Raw genomic sequence first — 19855 nt, forward strand, 5'->3', positions numbered from 1 at the left:
TTAGTTAGTTAACTTTTCTTTTGTTGTTGTTGTTTTAAAAAAAATAGCTGAATTTGTTACAGAAATAATGTTAATTTTAAAGAGACCTTCAATTTTTCTTATTTATTTTTAGCTGCATTCAATTAAACTGCTACAGTTTTCAATTGTCAATAATTAACCAGTAACTAGTAAACAGGATTTAAAAATGCTTTACAAGTAGTTCATTCATTAGTTTACTTTTTGGCTAAGTCCCTTTATCGCCACAGTGGAATGAACCACCAACTTATCCAGCATATATTTGACACAGCGGATGCCCTTCCAGCTGCAACCCATCACTGGGAAACAACCATACACACTCATTTACACACATACACAATGGACAATTTACCCTACCCAATTCTCATATAGCGCATGTCTTTGGATTGTAGGGGAAACCCACGTGAACACGGGGAGAACATGCAAACTCCACACAGAAAAGCCAACTGACCCAGCCGAGGCTCGAACCAGTGATCTTCTTGCTGCGGGGTGAACATGCTATCCACTGCGCCACCATGCAGCTCAATACAAGTAGTTTTCATCATCAGTTTAATTTAATTAAGTAACTGTATTACACGGCTGTCAGGAATGCTTGATTCGGATTGGCTAGTCGCCACATTACAGGGTATGTTATGTTAGTAATTAAAAGCAAAGCTGACAGACATGCAAACAGCTGATGGAGTACAAGGCATACAAATTGCACATTATAAAATCACAAGAGAACACCAAACAGTCAAAAATGTAAAGCTGACAGAAATTATACTGGCTAAATAAAGCATTCGCTCACTCACAAGGCAAAATGATATGAACGTATTCACTGATGGTCAAGGTGATTCAAAGTTCCCAAATGAGCCTGTGTTATTTACCTACAGGTTGTTATCTCGGAATAACATAGCTTGAAATGCCAGTACTGACCAATAAGAATCAAGTATTCCAGACAGCTGTGTAATAATCTGATTTCGAATCTGATTTTCGATTATCTGCTGGAAACTTTTGAACCTTTGGATTTTTTTCCAAAGGAGAAAAATGGCCAATATAAGCAGGAAAAACGGCTCTGCTAAATTGATGAAGCAAAGCAATGCAATGATCTTGTACAAAAAGTTTGTGCCCAACTGAGCCGGGTTTCCCTCAAGGTTTATTCCTTCATTTTTTCGTCACTTGATTAAGTTTGTTCCTCGCCATTTTCTCCACTGGCTTGCTTGCTTGGGACTTGTGGAATTGCTCATCGATGGATTTGCTCTTCAGTGTTTGGACTTTAAACAGTGAAAATTAAACCACAGAGAACTGAACTTCAACTCACTGCCCACCAAAACTAGACTGAGTTTCAATTTATTAGAATTTCTATGTTAAGCTGCTTTGACACAATCTACATTGTAAAATTGCTATAGAAATAAAGATGAATTGAATTGAATTGAATGTGCCGTTGTTAAAGTTTAAAATAGCTGAATATTCTGCTCTATGGACATTTCACTCATGTATACACATACATGTTTATGCACGAACCCCACATGCCATCTGAAATGCAAAGTCAGTACAAATACCATGCCAACATGACATTTCTGTACAGTATACTTGTTCCTGCTGCTTGCAATAGCATGCTACTGTGCTATCATGGCAACACGGATAAAATGACGCTTCCCAACTCAGTCCAATTCTTGTGTTTGTTTTTTTTTTTGTTTGTTTTTTTAATCAGCCAAATTTTCAATTAAAAGTCTTTCAATTAAAAAAAAAACTTTATATTACTTATTTATATTATTTAGTTTAAATTAATTAAAATTCAGTTAAGATTTATTCATTAAGATTCAGTTTTCGGCCAAGTGCCACCACAACATCAAGTAACCACAAGCAATTCAAACTCAAAGACAGCATCACGGTTGAGTTTCACTATGAGCAAAACGATCCAACAGCATTTTGAGAAAGCTGAACTTTCACATCAATTGCACATCAAGGGACAATGCCACAGTACAACAGTCCCATGGGCAAAACTCAAGCAGAGGCAACTGGTCCCAAGAGAGTGCCCATTTACAGAGACAGAAGAGGGGGCACAGACCTCCGGTGAGAAATCAGTGATGCGCCTCACGCTCATGCTGTGCGCACTCAAGTGAACGACAAGAGACCTGCGTGCTTCCCTATTGCATATCGCTACAAAAGCATATGGATCGTAAGGGGACAAACCATTGAGACTTAGACTCTGGTGTAAATTTCATTAAACATTAGTGCCACTTTGACACACAATATTACATCAATATACAGTGCACAACACTGTATAGTTAAAAGCACTGATGTTTACATTAATGTTTGTCCACCATAAAAGCATAATAAGGCTAATAATACAAAAACAATACCAAATCAATACATTAGAAATGATTGCTGAATGATCATTTGACACTAGCTGGGTTTCCAACACCCTGTGACCCTGTGTTAATGTGCATTCTAATACTTCCTTTAGTCATAAAATCTTTTCAATGCCGTCTTGTGGTGGTTTTGGACTTGAGGAAAAGAAATAATGCAAAAAATGGAAACGCATTCATCAAATAAACTAATAGTAAGACATAGCAAACATTATAGTCACGTTACTCAATTATGCTTGCATTGTTTACATCTGGTTGCTAGGTTACCAATACTAAAGTCAGCCACGTTAAAGTCCACATGAACCGGAAACTAAGAGCTTTTTTTTCATATTGTGATAGTTTCTAGAGAAACGGAATATTAAATGGAAAAAGTGGGCGTGGCTTGTTTTTCCCACTGTGAGCTGATTGGATGTAGTAAAGCAGGCCTTAGGGTTGGGCAGATAAACGATGCCATCGTCCATCACCGATGACCAACAGACAACACGATGCTATGCCAGCATTGCCGATCCTCTGCCATGCCCCCGTCACACACACACACAGCCACACACTATCATGTCATGCTCCTCTGATCTCCCGAGAGCAGTGCATGTCAGACAGTTTATCAAGGATGTACAGCTGGATCGCGTCTCACTATAGTTGTTAAATATTCAGACATTCCAAGTCTCCCGGAAGTTCGGTTGGCAAAATTAACTAAAATGAGCATCCCTAAGCCTGCTAAAAACTGAAGTAATGATGCTGAAATTTCAACTTGCCATCAAATGAATGAAATACATATTCAAATACATAGAAAAGATAGCAAAATTATTTCACAAAAGTACTGTTCCAGCATTCAGCACCTTACTACAAGATGAATCAATGTTTTTGCGGCGGGATGTGCCATAACCTAATTTGGATAATTATTTGAGCACATCTGATGCTAAAACAACAGTCTTAGCAAATAAACTATGTTGTCAGCAAGTGTTTAACAATGCTTTGATGGGAAACTGAACTGCTTTTAAAGAGTGTCCTTTCGAGTGTGAACTAATGTATTTGTATTTATTTTAGTAGATATACGAGAGACTTGCTTTGTTTACCCAACAAGTGGATTTATTTGGATTTGCATGGTAAACCTTAAAAGTTAAAAAGGTATTTTTTATTTCATGTTTTCATTTCAGTTACTATACTCACAAAATCATTCCACATAAATCCACAGATTCTTTTTACAAAATTCTGCACAGAAATAGCAAAAAATGTTGGCAGATTGTGTCTGGGCCTGCTTATGAGCTAATACCCTCACAGCTGACTGGGAAGTACCCTTAGCGACGAGGCTATTTTAACAGTAACAGTCTCAAATTATACACTGTCATGTTACACAGCACGCACTTTTAAGCCCAGCCTATCAACCCACATCTTATATAATCACAAACAGATCTATATAGTTTCAATCCAGTGTTGGCTAAAGCTCAGTTCGTAGTAAGCGTCCTGACAGCTCGTTTCATGACGGGCTCAGACCGAGTTATTGATTCCTGTCACATTAACAGTTCTGGAGTAGAATCGTGTCGGGAGAGGGTTTGTAGGCTTTATGCCTGCCAAAATCCCATTCAAAATGTCTGGTGAAGAAGCATGCCAACCATATAGCAAAGGACATGAAAGCTGCGGATATAACCAAATGGACATACAGCCCAAAAACCACCTTGTTTGTTTGACTTTCCTTCCTTGATTTCTCTTGACTACAGGTTAATGTTTTGGGGAATGTAACCATGAACAATGTTGAATACACATTTAAAAATATGGTAAACAGGTAGGCGTATCAAAAGACATTCAAGAATCTACCCACACCAGAATGACAGCATTTCTTTACTCACTCATGCCCAGACTTGCATGATGGCTGACTAAAGAGGTCAAATAAGTGCATACAATCATGGCCAGTTTATTTTGTGCACCTTGCTAGTACTGGACAGCACACTACTTTGCCTTCAGATTCTTTGTGGCATAGATTTAACAAGGTGCAGGAAACATTCCTCAAAACATGTTGGTCCTTATTGACATGACAGAATCACACAGTAGACTTGTCAGATGCATATCCATGCTGTTAAAGCCCTGGTTGTTTTGGCATTTTGAAACAGCTCACTTAAGCAAACCTTTGTGGGAGTTCGTTTTGGCTCTTAAACACCTTCTTTGAAGTGCAATTCCTTTCCCTAATTCGTTTCTCATTCCACAGGAGACCGACAGGAGAACAAAATCTAAAACAACATGTGAAGTCAGCATCAGTGCACATCCTGCAGTCTGTGTGGGTCCTAACGTCCCAGTATATTGATGAGGACAAGACGTCAGATATGCCGTTGTTCAGATGAGACCTTTAACAGGCATCATGACCATCTGGTTGATCTTTTATCCATATGTTGTCATTATTACTTTAATTGCTGTCAGAGTTGTGTCAGTATATTATTCAATACAAGATATGGGCCAAAACGGTTATTTTTAAGGAGTGCACTAAACTAAGATCCTGACTTTCTGTGGTCATTAAAAATCTTATGTCTCTTCTTGTAAAGAGTAGGGGTGTCCCTGGTGTCCAGGCCAAATTCTCTTCATCGGCCCTTACCTTACGGCCTCCACCAAATTTACTGTATCACTATCTCTCCTGTCCACCCACAGCTGAAGTGTAATAAGCGTTGTCCTGTTGCCATATCATCCAGGTGGATGATGCACATTGGCGGTGGTTAAGAGAGACCTCCTCACACAATAGTAAAGCACTTTGGGTTAGAATTATCACGATACTGGAATTTGGTACCAATCGATACTAAAAATTCAAAAACGGCCATTTTATCCTAACCTATGAGTGATATTGAGCGCGTTCTTAAACACTTCTGATTTGCCATTGGGTTTTGAAGCCCTAATTCAACAGCGGATCGCTTGTATGTCAGCCTATAGACAAACCAGCTGATAGACATGACTTTGAAACGCTCCAGTGTCCATGCATCTGAGGTTACACTCAGTAAATAGCAGTGAGTTCAGTGAACTGATGACCTCCATGGCCAATCACAGTCACAGTCAGAACCCAATGATAAATCAGCAGAGTTTAAGAATGCGATTAACAGCGCTCAAATATTAGGGGGAAATGGATGTTTTTTAAAATGTCAGTATCGATTGGTACCAAATTCCAGTATCGTGCAACCCTACTTTGGGTATATTGTCTACTGCTATAAATGCACTATAAAAACATGTAAATTTCTCCTTCTTTATAAAACTAGCTATATGAATTTAGTGGAGAGTCAAACTGAAACAGATGTATCCGCACCTGTACGATCACTCACTGAGATATTTTAAAGACTCAGAGGGGGTAACACACAAGATAAGAAGCCCACCTCACCACAACTTCAGTCACCGTCTGTCTGTGGCAAATAGAAAAATATGCAACCTGACAAATTCACAACCCACCTACTGCAGCACAAGAATGCTCAAACGCCATATACCATCACTCAGTCTTTTCGAACTTCGTATTGCTTTTTAACGAAAATCAAAAACTTTGTTAGAAGTACACCAGACAAGAGCCTTTAACCTTTCATTCCATGAGCTTTGCAACATGGTGGTTAATTATACGGCTGAAAGTAAACATCACAAAATGGGTACACTGTGGTCAGCTAATTGTGCTAAGTTAGTAATGGGCCCAATGTCTGCTAACAATATATCCCCAACATTATTACACCCCCACTTTACTCTGAAATGTTGGTATTTATTCTTTCTTGTTTATACCAAATTCTGACCCGACCATCTGAATGTCAAGGTGGAAATTGTGATTAATCAGACCAGACAACCTTTTCCAACCATGTATAGTCCCAATTTCATAGAGCCTGTCTACAGAAATGTTCAGAAATGGTCTTCTGCACAGCTCAGTTGTAAAGAGCGGGTACAGTTTGTGAGTTACTGTTGCTTTTCTATCAGCTCAAACTAGACAACCTATTCTCCTCTGACATCTGGCATCAATCAGACTTGGTATTTGACCATTCTCTGTGAACCCTAGAGATGGTTTTGTCAAGCTATGTTTGCAGAAGCAAATCCTTAGGTATTACCATAAAGCAAGACTAATGAGGTAATATTTGAACACATAAGCGTCTAGTGGGGCTGACCTCGATAAAGGTCTTGCTGTCCATGTTTAGTATTTGTTCTAAAATCACTAACTAAACATGTCAGTCAACAGATTGAATGATAAACAGCATCTATCATCAAAACTTCTGCATGATCAGCAATGCAAATGGTAGTTCAGGTTAATCTGACCTCCTACATCACATTAAAAGAAAGAGGCACTGCAGAAGAACATCCCGCTGTACATGAGAGAAAGTTTGTTATCACTTTCATGCAAGGCAGTTAGGATTTTAACTGCAACATTCAATGAATATTTTATTACACCTCCACATTTGTTCAATAGAGCAGCATTGTTAGACTGTACAATTTGTTTTTGTGAAGGGTTATGATAGAAAGAAGTAACCTAAGGCATATGACATTTCCTGAGGCGTTATTAATTCATCCATACAAGCAATCTACAATAGGCAAATGATACCAGCAACCACAAACATTTCAGCTCAAGTGGGCTTGTGTTATTCCAATACATCCACCATATTGGATGAATATATCAGTATTGGCCTGTTAATGGCTTAAAAACAGTGACTTACGGCCAAACCAAAACTATATTTCTGTCATGTAAACTAAATATTACTTCTTACATAATTAAATTTTCATACACAGCATCAGTAAATAGTCCTCAGCATGCTCAAGTCTTAATGTTGCATTATGAGATGTGAACAGATGCTAACAAAAACGTGTGCTGACACTGTTTGTTTACAACTTTGTTATATATGTTGCAGCATCCAGGATAAACACATACAGTTGAAATCAGAATTATTAGCCAGCCTTTTAATCTTTTTTTCTTTTTTAAATATTTCACATATGATGTTTAACAGAGCACAGAAATGTTCACAGTATGTCTGATATTATTTTTTCTTCTGGGGAAAATCTTACTTGCTTTTCGGCTAGAATAAAAGCAGGGGGGGGGCTAATAATTCAGGGGAGCTAATGATTCTGACTTTTATATCATTTGGATGAACAACACGTACAACATCCCTCTCTGTTGTAAACAAAACAGCGCAAGCTCATGTTTAAATTTAAATCTATGCATACTTTACTATGCAACAAGATGATGACGCTCAAAGTTTTCGTGAACATAGCAAAACCTTTTGCATTTCTGCATTAAATTGATTAAAGCTGTGTGATCAAAGATAAAAATGTTCACTTTTATGTAAATAATTGGTTCGCTTCATAAGACATCAATGTATTGTCAAGAGCCAGGGATATTGATTTAGCTTGTGCCAATATGTTTTGTTGACTCTCAAAGTGTGGTAGCGGAAGACTTGAATGTTGTGAATCACCAAGGACTGGTTTCAATTGTCTTTAATGTCCCAATGAAGAAATGTCTTTGGACTGTGGGGGGTACCGGAGCACCCGGAGGAAACCCACGCAAACTTCACACAGAAACGCAAACTGACCCAGCCGAGGCTCGAACCAACGACCTTCTTGCTATGAGACGACAGCAATACCTACTGCATCACTGTGTCGCCTAACTGCTAATATTCAAAAGTTTTATGTGAACTATTCCTTTAATGCATGGTGTGTCCAGACTCGGTCCTGGAGGGCTGGTGTCCTGCATATTTTAGCTCCAACTTCCTATAACACACCTCCTTTGAAGTTTCTAGTATACCTAGAAAGAGCTTTATTAGCTGGTTTGGTGTGTTTAACTGTGATAGGAACAAAATATGCAGGACACACCGGCCCTCCAGGACCGAATTTGGACAGTCCTGCTTTAATGCAAGGGTGCCCAATCTTTTTCTTAAGAAGGGCCAAAAAAAAAAACTTGATTGAGAGTGGTGGGCCAAAGTTAATATACCAAACTTAATTGCATTAAAGTTGCCATGAGTAATTTCCTAATTTATTTAATAAAATTTTAAAATAAGTAGAAAACATTGCTTCATATTATCTGATGCAGTATAATTTAAAACAATTTATAATTAACTTATTACAGTAGTTCTTCTGAATACAGTCAAGCAGCACCTGAATTGCTCTTTGATTTCTTCTGCATTGTCAACAGTATTTACTTTCAAAAAATCAAGTTATTTATTTATTTTTGAAGCTCTGCAATAAAACAAACAAACAAAAAAGTATGTTAAATTAGAAATGACGATCTAATTCAAATCAAAGGTGACCATGGGGCAACTTTGGCCAGCGGGTCCTAGTTTGGGCATCTCTGCTTTAATGGATCCCTAAGTGAGCTTATTCAAAGGAGTCAAGTCATTGGGGTTCATCACAGTCCCATTTAGGGATGGGATGATAACCATTTTTAAGGTATACCGCAGCTTGGAAAAGTCCAAAAGCCCAAACCGCCCAAAAATTTATTTAATACCGTTCCTAAGGTATGAGTAGGATTTTTTTTTTTTTTTTTTTTTGGTTTTAGAAAAACAGAATTTCCAGCAGAAAAGATATCAAAGATGCCGTTTTAAACTGTAAAGAACTTTGTGTTTTTTAAACTAATGAAGACTGCAGAATCATTCATTTTCATTATTTAGCCTGACATTTTTACTGTTCAAAAATATTTTAAATCTTTCAAAAAATTAAATATAGTGTTAAAAGGGGGAAAAGTGTGTTTTGATATTTTGTCCAAGGTAACGTTAATCATACCGTCAGAATCTTCCGGCCAATGCCTTATTATTTATTACAATTTACAATCTACTGCCAGAGAAAAAAAAAAAAAAAAAAWTATATATATATATATATATATATATATATATATATATATATATATATATATATATATATATATTATTTGCAAAGCAAAACATAAATCACCATAATCATCTCTGTGATGACATACAGTATACAAGCAAATACTAGTAGCCTAGTAGGACGAACAAAATAAAAAATAATAATAATAACGTAAAAACAAATAAGAAACCGAAACGGTTCTAGCCTACTTAAAGTTAAGCTAACTGTTATTTAATCGTTCATGTTATGAGCGGCTATATTTAGGACAGGACATCTGTAAATATATCATTTCGTAGATAAGAGCTCCAAGCACAGACACAAATCGTGACTATGGCCGTGTGTCAAAAACTATCGAGCTGCCTACATAGACAACATCAGAGAGGTTGCTTCATGAACGCTCCGAGTGCACGTTTGGACTTCTCTGAAGGCGCTTATGCTTAAAATGCTATCTTAATAGATAGCATATTTAGCAGAACAGCATGTGACTCACTTGTCATCAGACGAAATATTTTGGCCAAAACACAGGAAGTTAAAGAAGACCAAAAGGGCGAGATGAATTTCAGGCTCATGTTATACAATACGAAAAGGCTTTTTATATCATGCATCAAATATGTGCTGGACTTGACAGCAAACGACTCCACAAAAGCTAGCGATCCGTGCTAAGCGAAAAAACAAAAGCGAAACATGAATGCCAGTGAAAGTGACAGTTTACCTGGTCCAGCGGCAGATCGATCATTTTACTAATTGGCTGCAGCAAAGTGGAGCCTGTGCAAGACGTAGAAGTGGCCATGATTCAGTCCAGTTCCACTCCCCTTACAGTCAGATCGCCCAAAACACCGTGTGTCCTCTCCTCTCCCCCTCTTCCTCTGTTTATGGTGGATGGGTGTCGGGAATGCTGTTTTCTGGTGCTGCACTGCCCGCGGACTGTCAGCTCTGTTGCGCCGCCTGAACATCAACACAAAGCCCGTGTAGGCGGACTGACGCGCCCAGCCCCTACATTACATCAAACTAGTACTGCTACACACAAACACACACACATGTTACACACATACACTCAGCTCAAAAGAACTTAACTGCCACTCCCTCTCATTCATCTCTATCATTACTACAGCAATGCACTAATATTTTTAAAACATGACACAAATGAAATGTTATTTTCCAATATGATTATTTATACATGTAAACTTACCTTGTGGATGGTATTAAGCAAATATATAATAGCTCGTATTACCCTATCGAATAGTACAAAACAAATCAGGCTCCTAGAAAAAGTTGTTTGTTTGATGTGGTGCGGATCGCCCCCTCGTGGCCGCGGCCATTTTGGAGTCTTAAAAACGTTGAGTTATTTATTTAAACAAAGTTGAGTTAAAATATTTGGTGCTTTGTTGGGTTATTTTTATCCTTTATTTTGGGTTATGTAATAACTCAACCAGTTTGGTTAAATATTTGATGCTTTGTTGGGTTATTTTTAACCTTTATTGTGTTATTTATTTAATAACTCAACCAGTTGGGATAAACATTTTGACTTTCAACAGTCAACTGATTAAACTGACACAGAACAGCTGTATATATGCGACCGTAATGTTGTTTTTTGCGTTTAAATTTTATTTAACTTATCTAACTCTAAAAATTGTCACCTTGGAATTAGGTTCTATCTGACATTTTGGTCAAAATTGAGTTATTGACATATTCTTAATAAATTACATCGTTTGCTATGGAATGCAAAAACTTTGAAGCTCAATATCTCAAAACCATTCAGAACGCAGAACCTTATTATTCCAAGGTGACGAATTGTCTCTCCGTGTACCACCACAATGATGAGGCAGATTAATTAATGGAGTTTGTGTTAACCGCACACAGAGACAAACTTTAATTATTCTTGCTCCAAGCTTCAAGCATGGCAAAGTTGCTTGAGTCTATTTGTGTCCCACGACATTTGAATCACACCCAGATTAATTAGCCTAAATCTGAGGTAACAAATAACCCAAAACCACTTTTGGTTAACAAAACAACCCTTACAAAACAAACACTTTACAAAAACCAACATATCGAAAACATGCATTCTTTTATACAACTACAAAAAATCTTTTAAACACATTCATGATAGCTGATCTACCAATGATGTAGCATGGGGAGATTCCTGAGTTTTTAGTAACTGAAATGCCAACACAACAGTACTGGTCTGCAAAAGCGCTTCTCTAGCACGTATCTGCTCTGCACACCTTATTTTTAGCAGCTGATGACACAATGCACTAAAGTAAACATTTAAAGCACACGGATGTGATCATACTATGTGATCATAGGGAACAGGCTGATCACATAATTGTTCGCATCAAGGGTTAAAAGGCTTTTTTTTTTTGTTGTTGTTGTTTTTTTTGCGTACCAGTAGAAGGAAGTCTGCATACCACGTACCACGGTTTTAGAGCCACTTCTCTAATGCAATAATATATATATATATACACATATATTATATACATATAATATAATAATATACATATATTATATACATATATACAGTATATTATATACATTTTGCCAGCACTCCTTATTATTGATGATTAACGCAAGCTTATAGCCAATCTTTATTGAACGGATAAAAACCCTTAAGTGTCTGTAATTCACAAATGCAAATTCTCAAATAGTAAACCTACTTTTGTTGTCTTCATATACAGAGAATTATATAAAGTTGATTTCAGGATCGACTAATAAGAAAGCTTTTGAAACTGTCAAAATCTGCTTTTAAGATCTTTGTATATATAAGTAATCTTAAATTAACCCTTGTATTTGCAAAATCCTTAAATATTTTTTTATCTCCCTCCCTTTCTCTCTTCTTTTTATTTCTTATGTTATTTGTCCATTGTTTTATACTGTACTGTTCTTTTTGTCAATGTCATTGTTGATTGATAGTGTATAGTTTTTGTTTTATGTAGTGATATGTATCTTCCTGGTTTAAAGAAAACATGCAACCATGCCTTAAAGCTTTGTATGTGTATATTTTTACTAACACAAATGTCAAACTCTTTCATTTTAAGTGTTGTCTTAGTCTTGAATTGTATATTACATTATTATGCAATATGAATTACAACAAAGTTGTTACAAAAAGCACTTATCTGTATTCATCTGACAATAACCAAGACGCCGCTCACATTAATTAATTCATAATTTTTTGATAACTATATTTATAAAAAACTATTCAGTTTATTGTGATTTTGCTTCAAGTTAAGTAAGATTAATTAGTGTGTGTTCATTTCTATTTATCTTAGCTTATTTTTAATTTCAGTTTTGGTTTGTTTTTAGTAGTTAAACTTAATGATTAAAAATTAATTTTAGATTTTATATATGTAAATTTTATGCAAACTATTTATGAATAAAAGTTAATGCTTATATTTGTTTAATTTAAGCTCTTTTCAATTAACAGTTTTCAATTTTGTTATGAATTCTATTTTGAATTTTAAATGCTTCAAAATAAAATTAGCTTTTATTTTATATTTTCAGTTTTCTTTTAATTCTATTTCAGTTTTCTATTTAAGTTTGAGATAATTATATTGGTTGTTGTTGTTGTTGTTGTTTATTTATTTATTAATGCATTTATTTATTTCATTCTGTTCTTGTTCGGATGTTTTTAGAAATCTTCCTAAGAATGTAAATGGGCAAAAACAAACAATTTTTATTCACTACAAAATAGAAATAGGTTATTGCCTGTGTACGGTAAAAGAAACAAGAAATATCAAAGCAAAAAGAACTTAAATCTTTTCTTTAAATAAGATATAACTTTTTTATATTTCTTTTTGCATTGTATTAATTTTGATGTCAATCTAATGTTATGGTATTGCCATTGTGTGTTCTGTGTTCGGAAATTGCAATAAAAAATTAAAATCTTCCTAAGTAAAGCTGCCAGATAGCGCCACCTAATGGTCATAATGCAATAAACAAATCATTGAAATGCCTGTATTTTTATTCCGTTCGACTTTTTATTTAATAAAAATATATCATGTTATAATATCCTGGAACATTACAGAAAACCTGAAAAATGTTTTCACTTCAAACATTTACTTGTAAAATAGTTCAACATTAATAACATTATTGATAAAGTATTTGACATTTTTAATGCTTTTTAAACACTGTAAAACCCAACAGACAATTTAATCAAATGAAATGTGTGTAGTTAACTCAAAATTTACAGAAATTTAATTCTACTCATTTGAAAAGAGTTTTCTCATACTTCACCTTAAATAGAGTAAGTTCACAGTACTTATACAGATTAGCTTTTTTTAACTCAAATGGTTTGTAGCAATCGGTTACCTGTTTTACAGATCTCAGTTGGTTTAAATTCTCTTCATTTATTGGGTTTTACTGCTCAAATTGCTATGTTTACTCAAATGGATTAAGTTCACAGTAGGATTAGTTTTTGAACTTAAATAGTTTCTTGCAATTGGTTTCCACAAAGGGTTTGAGTTACCCTAACTTTCTGAGTTTTACAGTGTATAAATAAATGATCAAATATTATATCACCGAAAGTCTAAATTCCATCTCAGTCTCTTAAAGGAAACAAGGAAAATTCGGCTTTGATAGTTCGTCTTTTTTATGCATGTGAAAATTTCCCATAATAATAAAAAATTGCACCAGGAAGAAAATTTTCTTTGCATTTATTGACATAATAACTGCAAATGGGTCTTTATCACTATGAAGTGCTTTTGATGAAATTCTGATGTTTCATGTGGTTAGTTAAACCTTTACATACATGCAGAATATACACGCATGTTTACACCAAGTGTGCCGCAAGCCTGCGTTTGAGTGAGGGTTTCGGCCGTTAGATCGCCCCCTGGGGCTGGCTGCAGTACAAGTCATAAAGCCCACCTCCTCCGTGTTAATGAAGGAGACTTGAGCCCAAATAAAAAAAAAATATTACACTTGCAAAAAAAATGTCCCGAAAGATGGTTCTGGTCGATTAAGGCACTGGTTATTGTGCTGAAATAGGTGCAGATCTTCATTTTTGTAAACAGTTTGTTTTTAGCAGTAATTTAATGCTGGGCGTGTCATCGTGATTGACAGCGGTGATTGACAGTTTCTCAAAGCGCGGCGTCTGAGCTTCGGCAGGAGACTGAAGTAGACTGAAGTGTTATTATTCGATTTCTGTGTTATTTTACCATGACAAAATGAGTTCAGCAGTAAACTATAGTTTCTGACATACATGATCCTGGTGGAACACTGTTTATTCGCTAAGTTCAGGGCTTTTTTCGGGCTTTATTAGTTTGCTGATACACGCCTAACCACCCAGATAGCAAAACACAGTTCCGGCTAGATTCTCGCCTGCCGGAGACTTATCTCTTAGAGCTCAGACTGACTACCTCTGCTGGACCTACTCCGGATGCCTGGACTCACTACCCAATTCCAGCCCGAGTCAATCGAGCCAGATGCGGCGGCCGAGCGAGCCGCCGCTGCCGCATGCGAGCCGGAATCAGCCCGCGACGCCGCGAGTAGGTTATGCGCTGCGGCCTGGAGCTGGCGCGATTGAATATATAAAACCCTCATATTTGTTAACGTTTTTACATCCATTTGTGTTGATATGACAGCAAACGCATGCTGAGAAGTTCGGGGGGCGTGGTTGATTTTACATAAAGCGTTTGGTTGGAAGCTCGACTCCGCTCATTTTCGCGGCTCCTCCTCTGGCTCCATCAGACAATCCTTCTGCGCATGTCAAGGCTCCAATTTCAGCAGTCTTTTGCGACAGTTTGTGCCCGTCAAGCAGGCGTTTTGCCCTCAAGGCGTTCAATGGGAAAAAGGGCTGTCGCGTCGTCCATATTTTTTACAGTCATTGGTTTACACTAGTGATGTAGATATGCGCCTGCATACGCCCCATGCACATCCTGATTTTGCCAAGTGCTAGCTGTCCTGAGATGAACATAATTTATGATGACCCAGGGACAACAACTCTATCAGCCAATCAAACGTTATTACGTCATCATTATGTGCCCCCGGCAGAGTCCGCCAAAAACGCAAATTCAAAAAAGAAGAAAACACCCACACATAGTGGGTAACATAGTGATGTGGTGGGGTCATCACATTTAAGCTAGTTAGTGGAACCAGTAATGAGTTTAACATTTGAAACACCAAGGGCCCTATCATACACCCGGCGCAATGTGGCGCAAGGCACGGCGCAATAGTCTTTGGCTAGTTTCAGCTTGGCGCAAGAGTCGTTTTGAGGCGTTGCACCACGCTGTTTAAATAGCAAATGCATTAGCGCTCATATGTGCGCCCATAGGCGTTCTGGTCTAAAAAGGAAGGCGTTCTGAGGCACACTGCTGGCGCGTTGCTATTTTAAGAAACTAAAATAGATTTCTCATTAGACCGAAACAAACCCAGTCTAAACTCCAGCGCAGAGTTGCGCCTCGCTTACACACTGCTTAATACGCACAAGAGAGCAATTGGCAAATATCTTTACATATGAAAACAATTAAATATTAAGGATATATATGGTATATAATAAGAATAGATATAGAATATAAATATAAAGGATTAAAATATTATAAAACATTATTTTCTAGCCTACATAAATATGAAAAACCACTGCTTTTATGTCTTCTTCATGTCGAGAGGCTTTTTCAGTTCATTCATAACAATTTGCTTTTGTATAATGTTATTATTATTAGCAGTATTATTTATTATATCCATATTTATATTTGTTTTATTAAAAACAAGCTTAGATTTGCCCACCTGTTTTAGACCATATGGGGCACTGCATGTGTTTTAAGATACAGTATAACTCAGGTTTTTGAACACACTTCGTTAGTGTTGTTCATTTATTCGTTTTCTGGAAATTAGAACTGAATTTAGAAATAGTTTTGAAACAAATATTTGCGCTTAACAAAGGCAATTAATTATTTATAGACTAATTGACGTCTGTGCGTAAAGGTTTCCCTATCCAAGAGCGAAAGTGAAAGTGATCCATTATCTCTCATTCTCACGCAGTAGATGCTCTGTTTAACAGTTTTCTGTAAAAAATAAAAATTGTTAACTGTTTGCTAGTGAAATGCTCAGTTTTTCATCCTAGACTTACTTTGCGTCCTGTAAATAGCGAATGCGCTCTTGGCGCGACGCAGCTGGCTCTTAAAGGGAATGGGAGATGAGACTCTAATTGGTTTATTCTTAAAACACACCTATAACTCATTAAGAAAATAAACTCAACCCTTTAAGACCATGTGCCACGACGCAAAGTGGGTTTTCCCTTCTGTAAATTAGCAAAAATGCGTTCTGACACGCCCTGAAAGCGTTTGCGTCCTGAGTTTTGCGCTCTGCGCATGGACCGTCAAAATAGAGCCCCAAAAGATTAAGGACAAAAAATCAATTACCTGCACATTTATATGAACAGATTTCATATTATTAGTGTCCTTTACTGACTGATGGAGCATTAAAAGAGGCTGCGATTAAGTGATTACATTTGGAAACCTTGAAAAAAATTATATAAAAAAAATTATCATGTCTGTGTCCAATGTGAATGACTACATGGCAATGAACGTCTACATCTTAAAATATGGATATATTTTTCCTACAAAAGACAAAGCTGCTACTTATAATTTTATATTTAAGCTACAGAAACCCTGTGGGGATGGTCTAAAAGGGTTGAGCTCATTTTCTTAATGAGTTAAAGGTGTGTTTTGAGAATAAACCAATCAGAGTCTCATCTTCCATTTCCTTTAAGAGTCAGTTGCGTCGTGCCATGGTGCATTTGTTATTTACATGGTGACTTTGTAAGTGGAAAAACTGAACGCTTCACTAGAGAGAAAATAGTTAAACAGAGTGTAACAAATGTTCTTTGTGTGGGAAGAAGAAGACAGGGTCGGCGTTGAGGTAAGTAACAGATTTTATTTTTTAAGTCACAACTGTACTGCACAGCTCCCACTATGTGGCCGTCGTTCCGCTCTCTCTCCCGACTGTTCCTCCCGTTCTCCTTAAGACGGGTGTCTCTCCGCTCCAATCACTAGAATAAACAGGTGTTGCTTATTATTTCGGATTGGCCTGCTGATTAGCCGCCGGGCTCTGAGCATGCTCTCCCCCTTTATTGGGTATTCGATCATGCTTACCTCTCCACATACCCCCACCGCCCGCCTCAGGCCGGGGAGCCGTCCGGCCTGCAGCCCACCCCGCCCCCCACAAAGTATAGATTTTACCTTTGAGAAGGCCTGTTGGCACTGCTCCGACCATTGGACGGTATCCGGTCCCTCCTTTTTAGTGAGATCAGTCAATGGGCTGACGAGGGCCGAATAATTAGGAACAAACCGCCTATAATATCCTGCCAGCCCCAAAAACTGTCTCACCTCCTTTTTGGTCTTGGGTCTCGGACAGGTTGCAATGGCTGCAGTCTTATCAATTTGGGGCTGCACCTGCCCGTGACCTAAGTGGAAGCCCAGATACCTTACCTCCACTCGCCCAATTGCGCACTTCCGTGGGTTGGCCGTGAGCCCGGCCCGTCTCAGCGCCGACAACACCGCCCTCAGATGTTGCATATGCCGCTGCCAATCATTACTGTAAATGATGATGTCGTCTAAATAAGCAGCGGCATATGCTGCGTGAGGGCCGAGTATTTTGTCCATCAGGCGCTGGAACGTCGCCGGCGCCCCGAACAGCCCGAACGGGAGCGTCACAAATTGGTGCAATCCAAACGGCGTAGTGAAGGCTGTTTTTTCGCGGGATATTGGAGATAAGGGGATCTGCCAGTAGCCCTTCGTTAAATCCAATGTCGAGTAATATCGAGCAGCACCTAACCGGTCGAGCAACTCGTCAATACGCGGCATTGGATAAGCATCGAATTTCGACACAGCATTCACCTTGCGATAATCCACACAGAACCGGACCGAGCCGTCCGTCTTAGGTACCAAGACAATCGGGCTGGCCCAGTCGCTGTGGGATTCTTCTACTACTCCCATTTTCAACATATTATTAAATTCTTCCTGAATCACTTTTTTATTGTGTTCAGGTAGGCGATACGGCCGGGTCCTAACGACCACGCCCGGTTCGGTCTCGATATGGTGCTGAATCAGGTTAGTACGACCGGGCAGGGGCGAAAACACGTCAGAGTATTCACGTTGGAGGTGCCGGATGTCGAGGAGCTGGCTCGCTGAGAGATGATTGCCCCCGTTCTCGGCCGGAGCTCTCCGGCCCCAGGTCATCCTTGTTAGTAACAAGCGTAGCCAGCGCCACTTCCTCCGGCTCCCTCCACTGCTTAAGCAGATTAATGTGATAAATCTGACGCGAGTCAGCCCTGTCCGAACGAACCACCTCGTAATCAAGATCACTGACTCGTCGTGTGACCACAAACGGCCCTTGCCACTTGGCGAGTAATTTAGAGCTGGAAGTGGGTAGCAGTACAAGTACTTTATCTCCCTGTGAAAATTTACGGAGTTTAGTGCCCTTATCATATCGCCTGCGTTGGTCATCCTGAGCCTTAAGCAAATTCTCTGTAGAGAGCCGCCCCAGTGTGTGGAGTTTTGCTCTAAGGTCCAGGATATATTGAATTTCATTCTTACTATTAGAAGGCTCGTCCTCCCAAGCCTCTCTAACAACATCCAAAACCCCTCTGGGTTGTCTGCCGTAGAGAAGCTCGAAGGGGGAAAACCCCGTGGAGGCTTGGGGAACCTCCCGCACAGCGAATAATAAGGGCTCCAACCACTTATCCCAATTTTTCGCGTCCTCGTGAACGAATTTACGGATCATTAATTTAAGCGTGCGATTAAATCTTTCCACCAGCCCGTCTGTTTGTGGGTGATAGACGCTGGTGCGAATAGATTTAATGCCCAATAATCCATAAAGCTCGCGCATCGTGCGTGACATGAACGCGGTGCCTTGATCAGTGAGAATCTCCTTGGGGATTCCCACACGGGAGATGATGCGAAACAGCGCCTCCGCAACGCTCTTTGCTGAGATATTACGGAGCGCGACTGCTTCCGGGTATCGGGTTGCATAATCCACCAGAACTAATGCAAACCGATGCCCGCGTGCGGATCGCTCTAATGGCCCGATGAGATCCATACCAATTCTCTCGAAGGGGATCTCCATAATTGGTGAAGGGCGCAACGGCGCTTTTGGGGTGGCCGGCGGATTTACCAGCTGACATTCACTGCACGCAGCGCACCATCTGCTGACGTCACCGTGAATGCCCGGCCAAAAGAATCGGGTCATGAGGCGATTTAGTGTGGCCGCCTGACCTAAATGTCCGGCCATAGGATTAGAATGAGCCGCCTGAAAAAGCATTTCCCGGCGGCTCTTTGGTACTAATAACTGGGTTGTATCTTCTTTTGTCTGAGTGTCTTGGGTCACTCGATACACCCTATCATTAATAACCGCAAAATACGGATAGGAGAGGGGTCGATCAGGCTGGAGGATTTTCCCATCAATAACCTGCACTCTTTCGAGTGCATGTTTTAGTGTATCATTACGCGACTGCTCCAGGGGAAAGTCTTTACACCGGGAAATTCCCAGCCCTTCCCCTGAGTCAGCGCGTGACGTCACTGCTTGGGATTCCCCCAGCTGAGCGACACGTCCCCTATCCGGCGATTTCTTCTTCCAAGAAGCACCCGCACATAAAACTCCCAATAATCTATTGAATCCAGGCCAATTAGTTCCCAGAATTAGCGGGTGTTTGAGGTGCGGGTTAACCGCTACCTCCACTCTATGCTTTTTCCCCCGAAATTGAATGTCTATTG

At 38.8% G+C, this 19855-nt stretch overlaps 1 protein-coding gene across 3 annotated transcripts in view; it reads right to left on the reverse strand.

The window, feature by feature from the left end:
• mboat2a (membrane bound O-acyltransferase domain containing 2a) overlaps positions 1-10081 on the reverse strand; it is a 111660-nt gene extending 101579 nt beyond the window's left edge. For 2 of the 3 annotated variants that reach the window (XM_694203.8, XM_073927793.1), the window contains exon 1: positions 9868-10081. In XM_694203.8, coding sequence (XP_699295.3) covers positions 9868-9945 — 78 coding nt within the window. In that variant the 5' untranslated portion in view covers positions 9946-10081. The remainder of the gene's footprint in view (positions 1-9867) is intronic. The other variant, XM_073927792.1, reaches the window with a different exon arrangement.
• Between the last annotated feature and the right edge of the window lie 9774 nt (positions 10082-19855).

Source organism: Danio rerio, chromosome 17 (genome assembly GCF_049306965.1).
Source record: "Danio rerio strain Tuebingen ecotype United States chromosome 17, GRCz12tu, whole genome shotgun sequence".
NCBI lineage: Eukaryota > Metazoa > Chordata > Actinopteri > Cypriniformes > Danionidae > Danio > Danio rerio.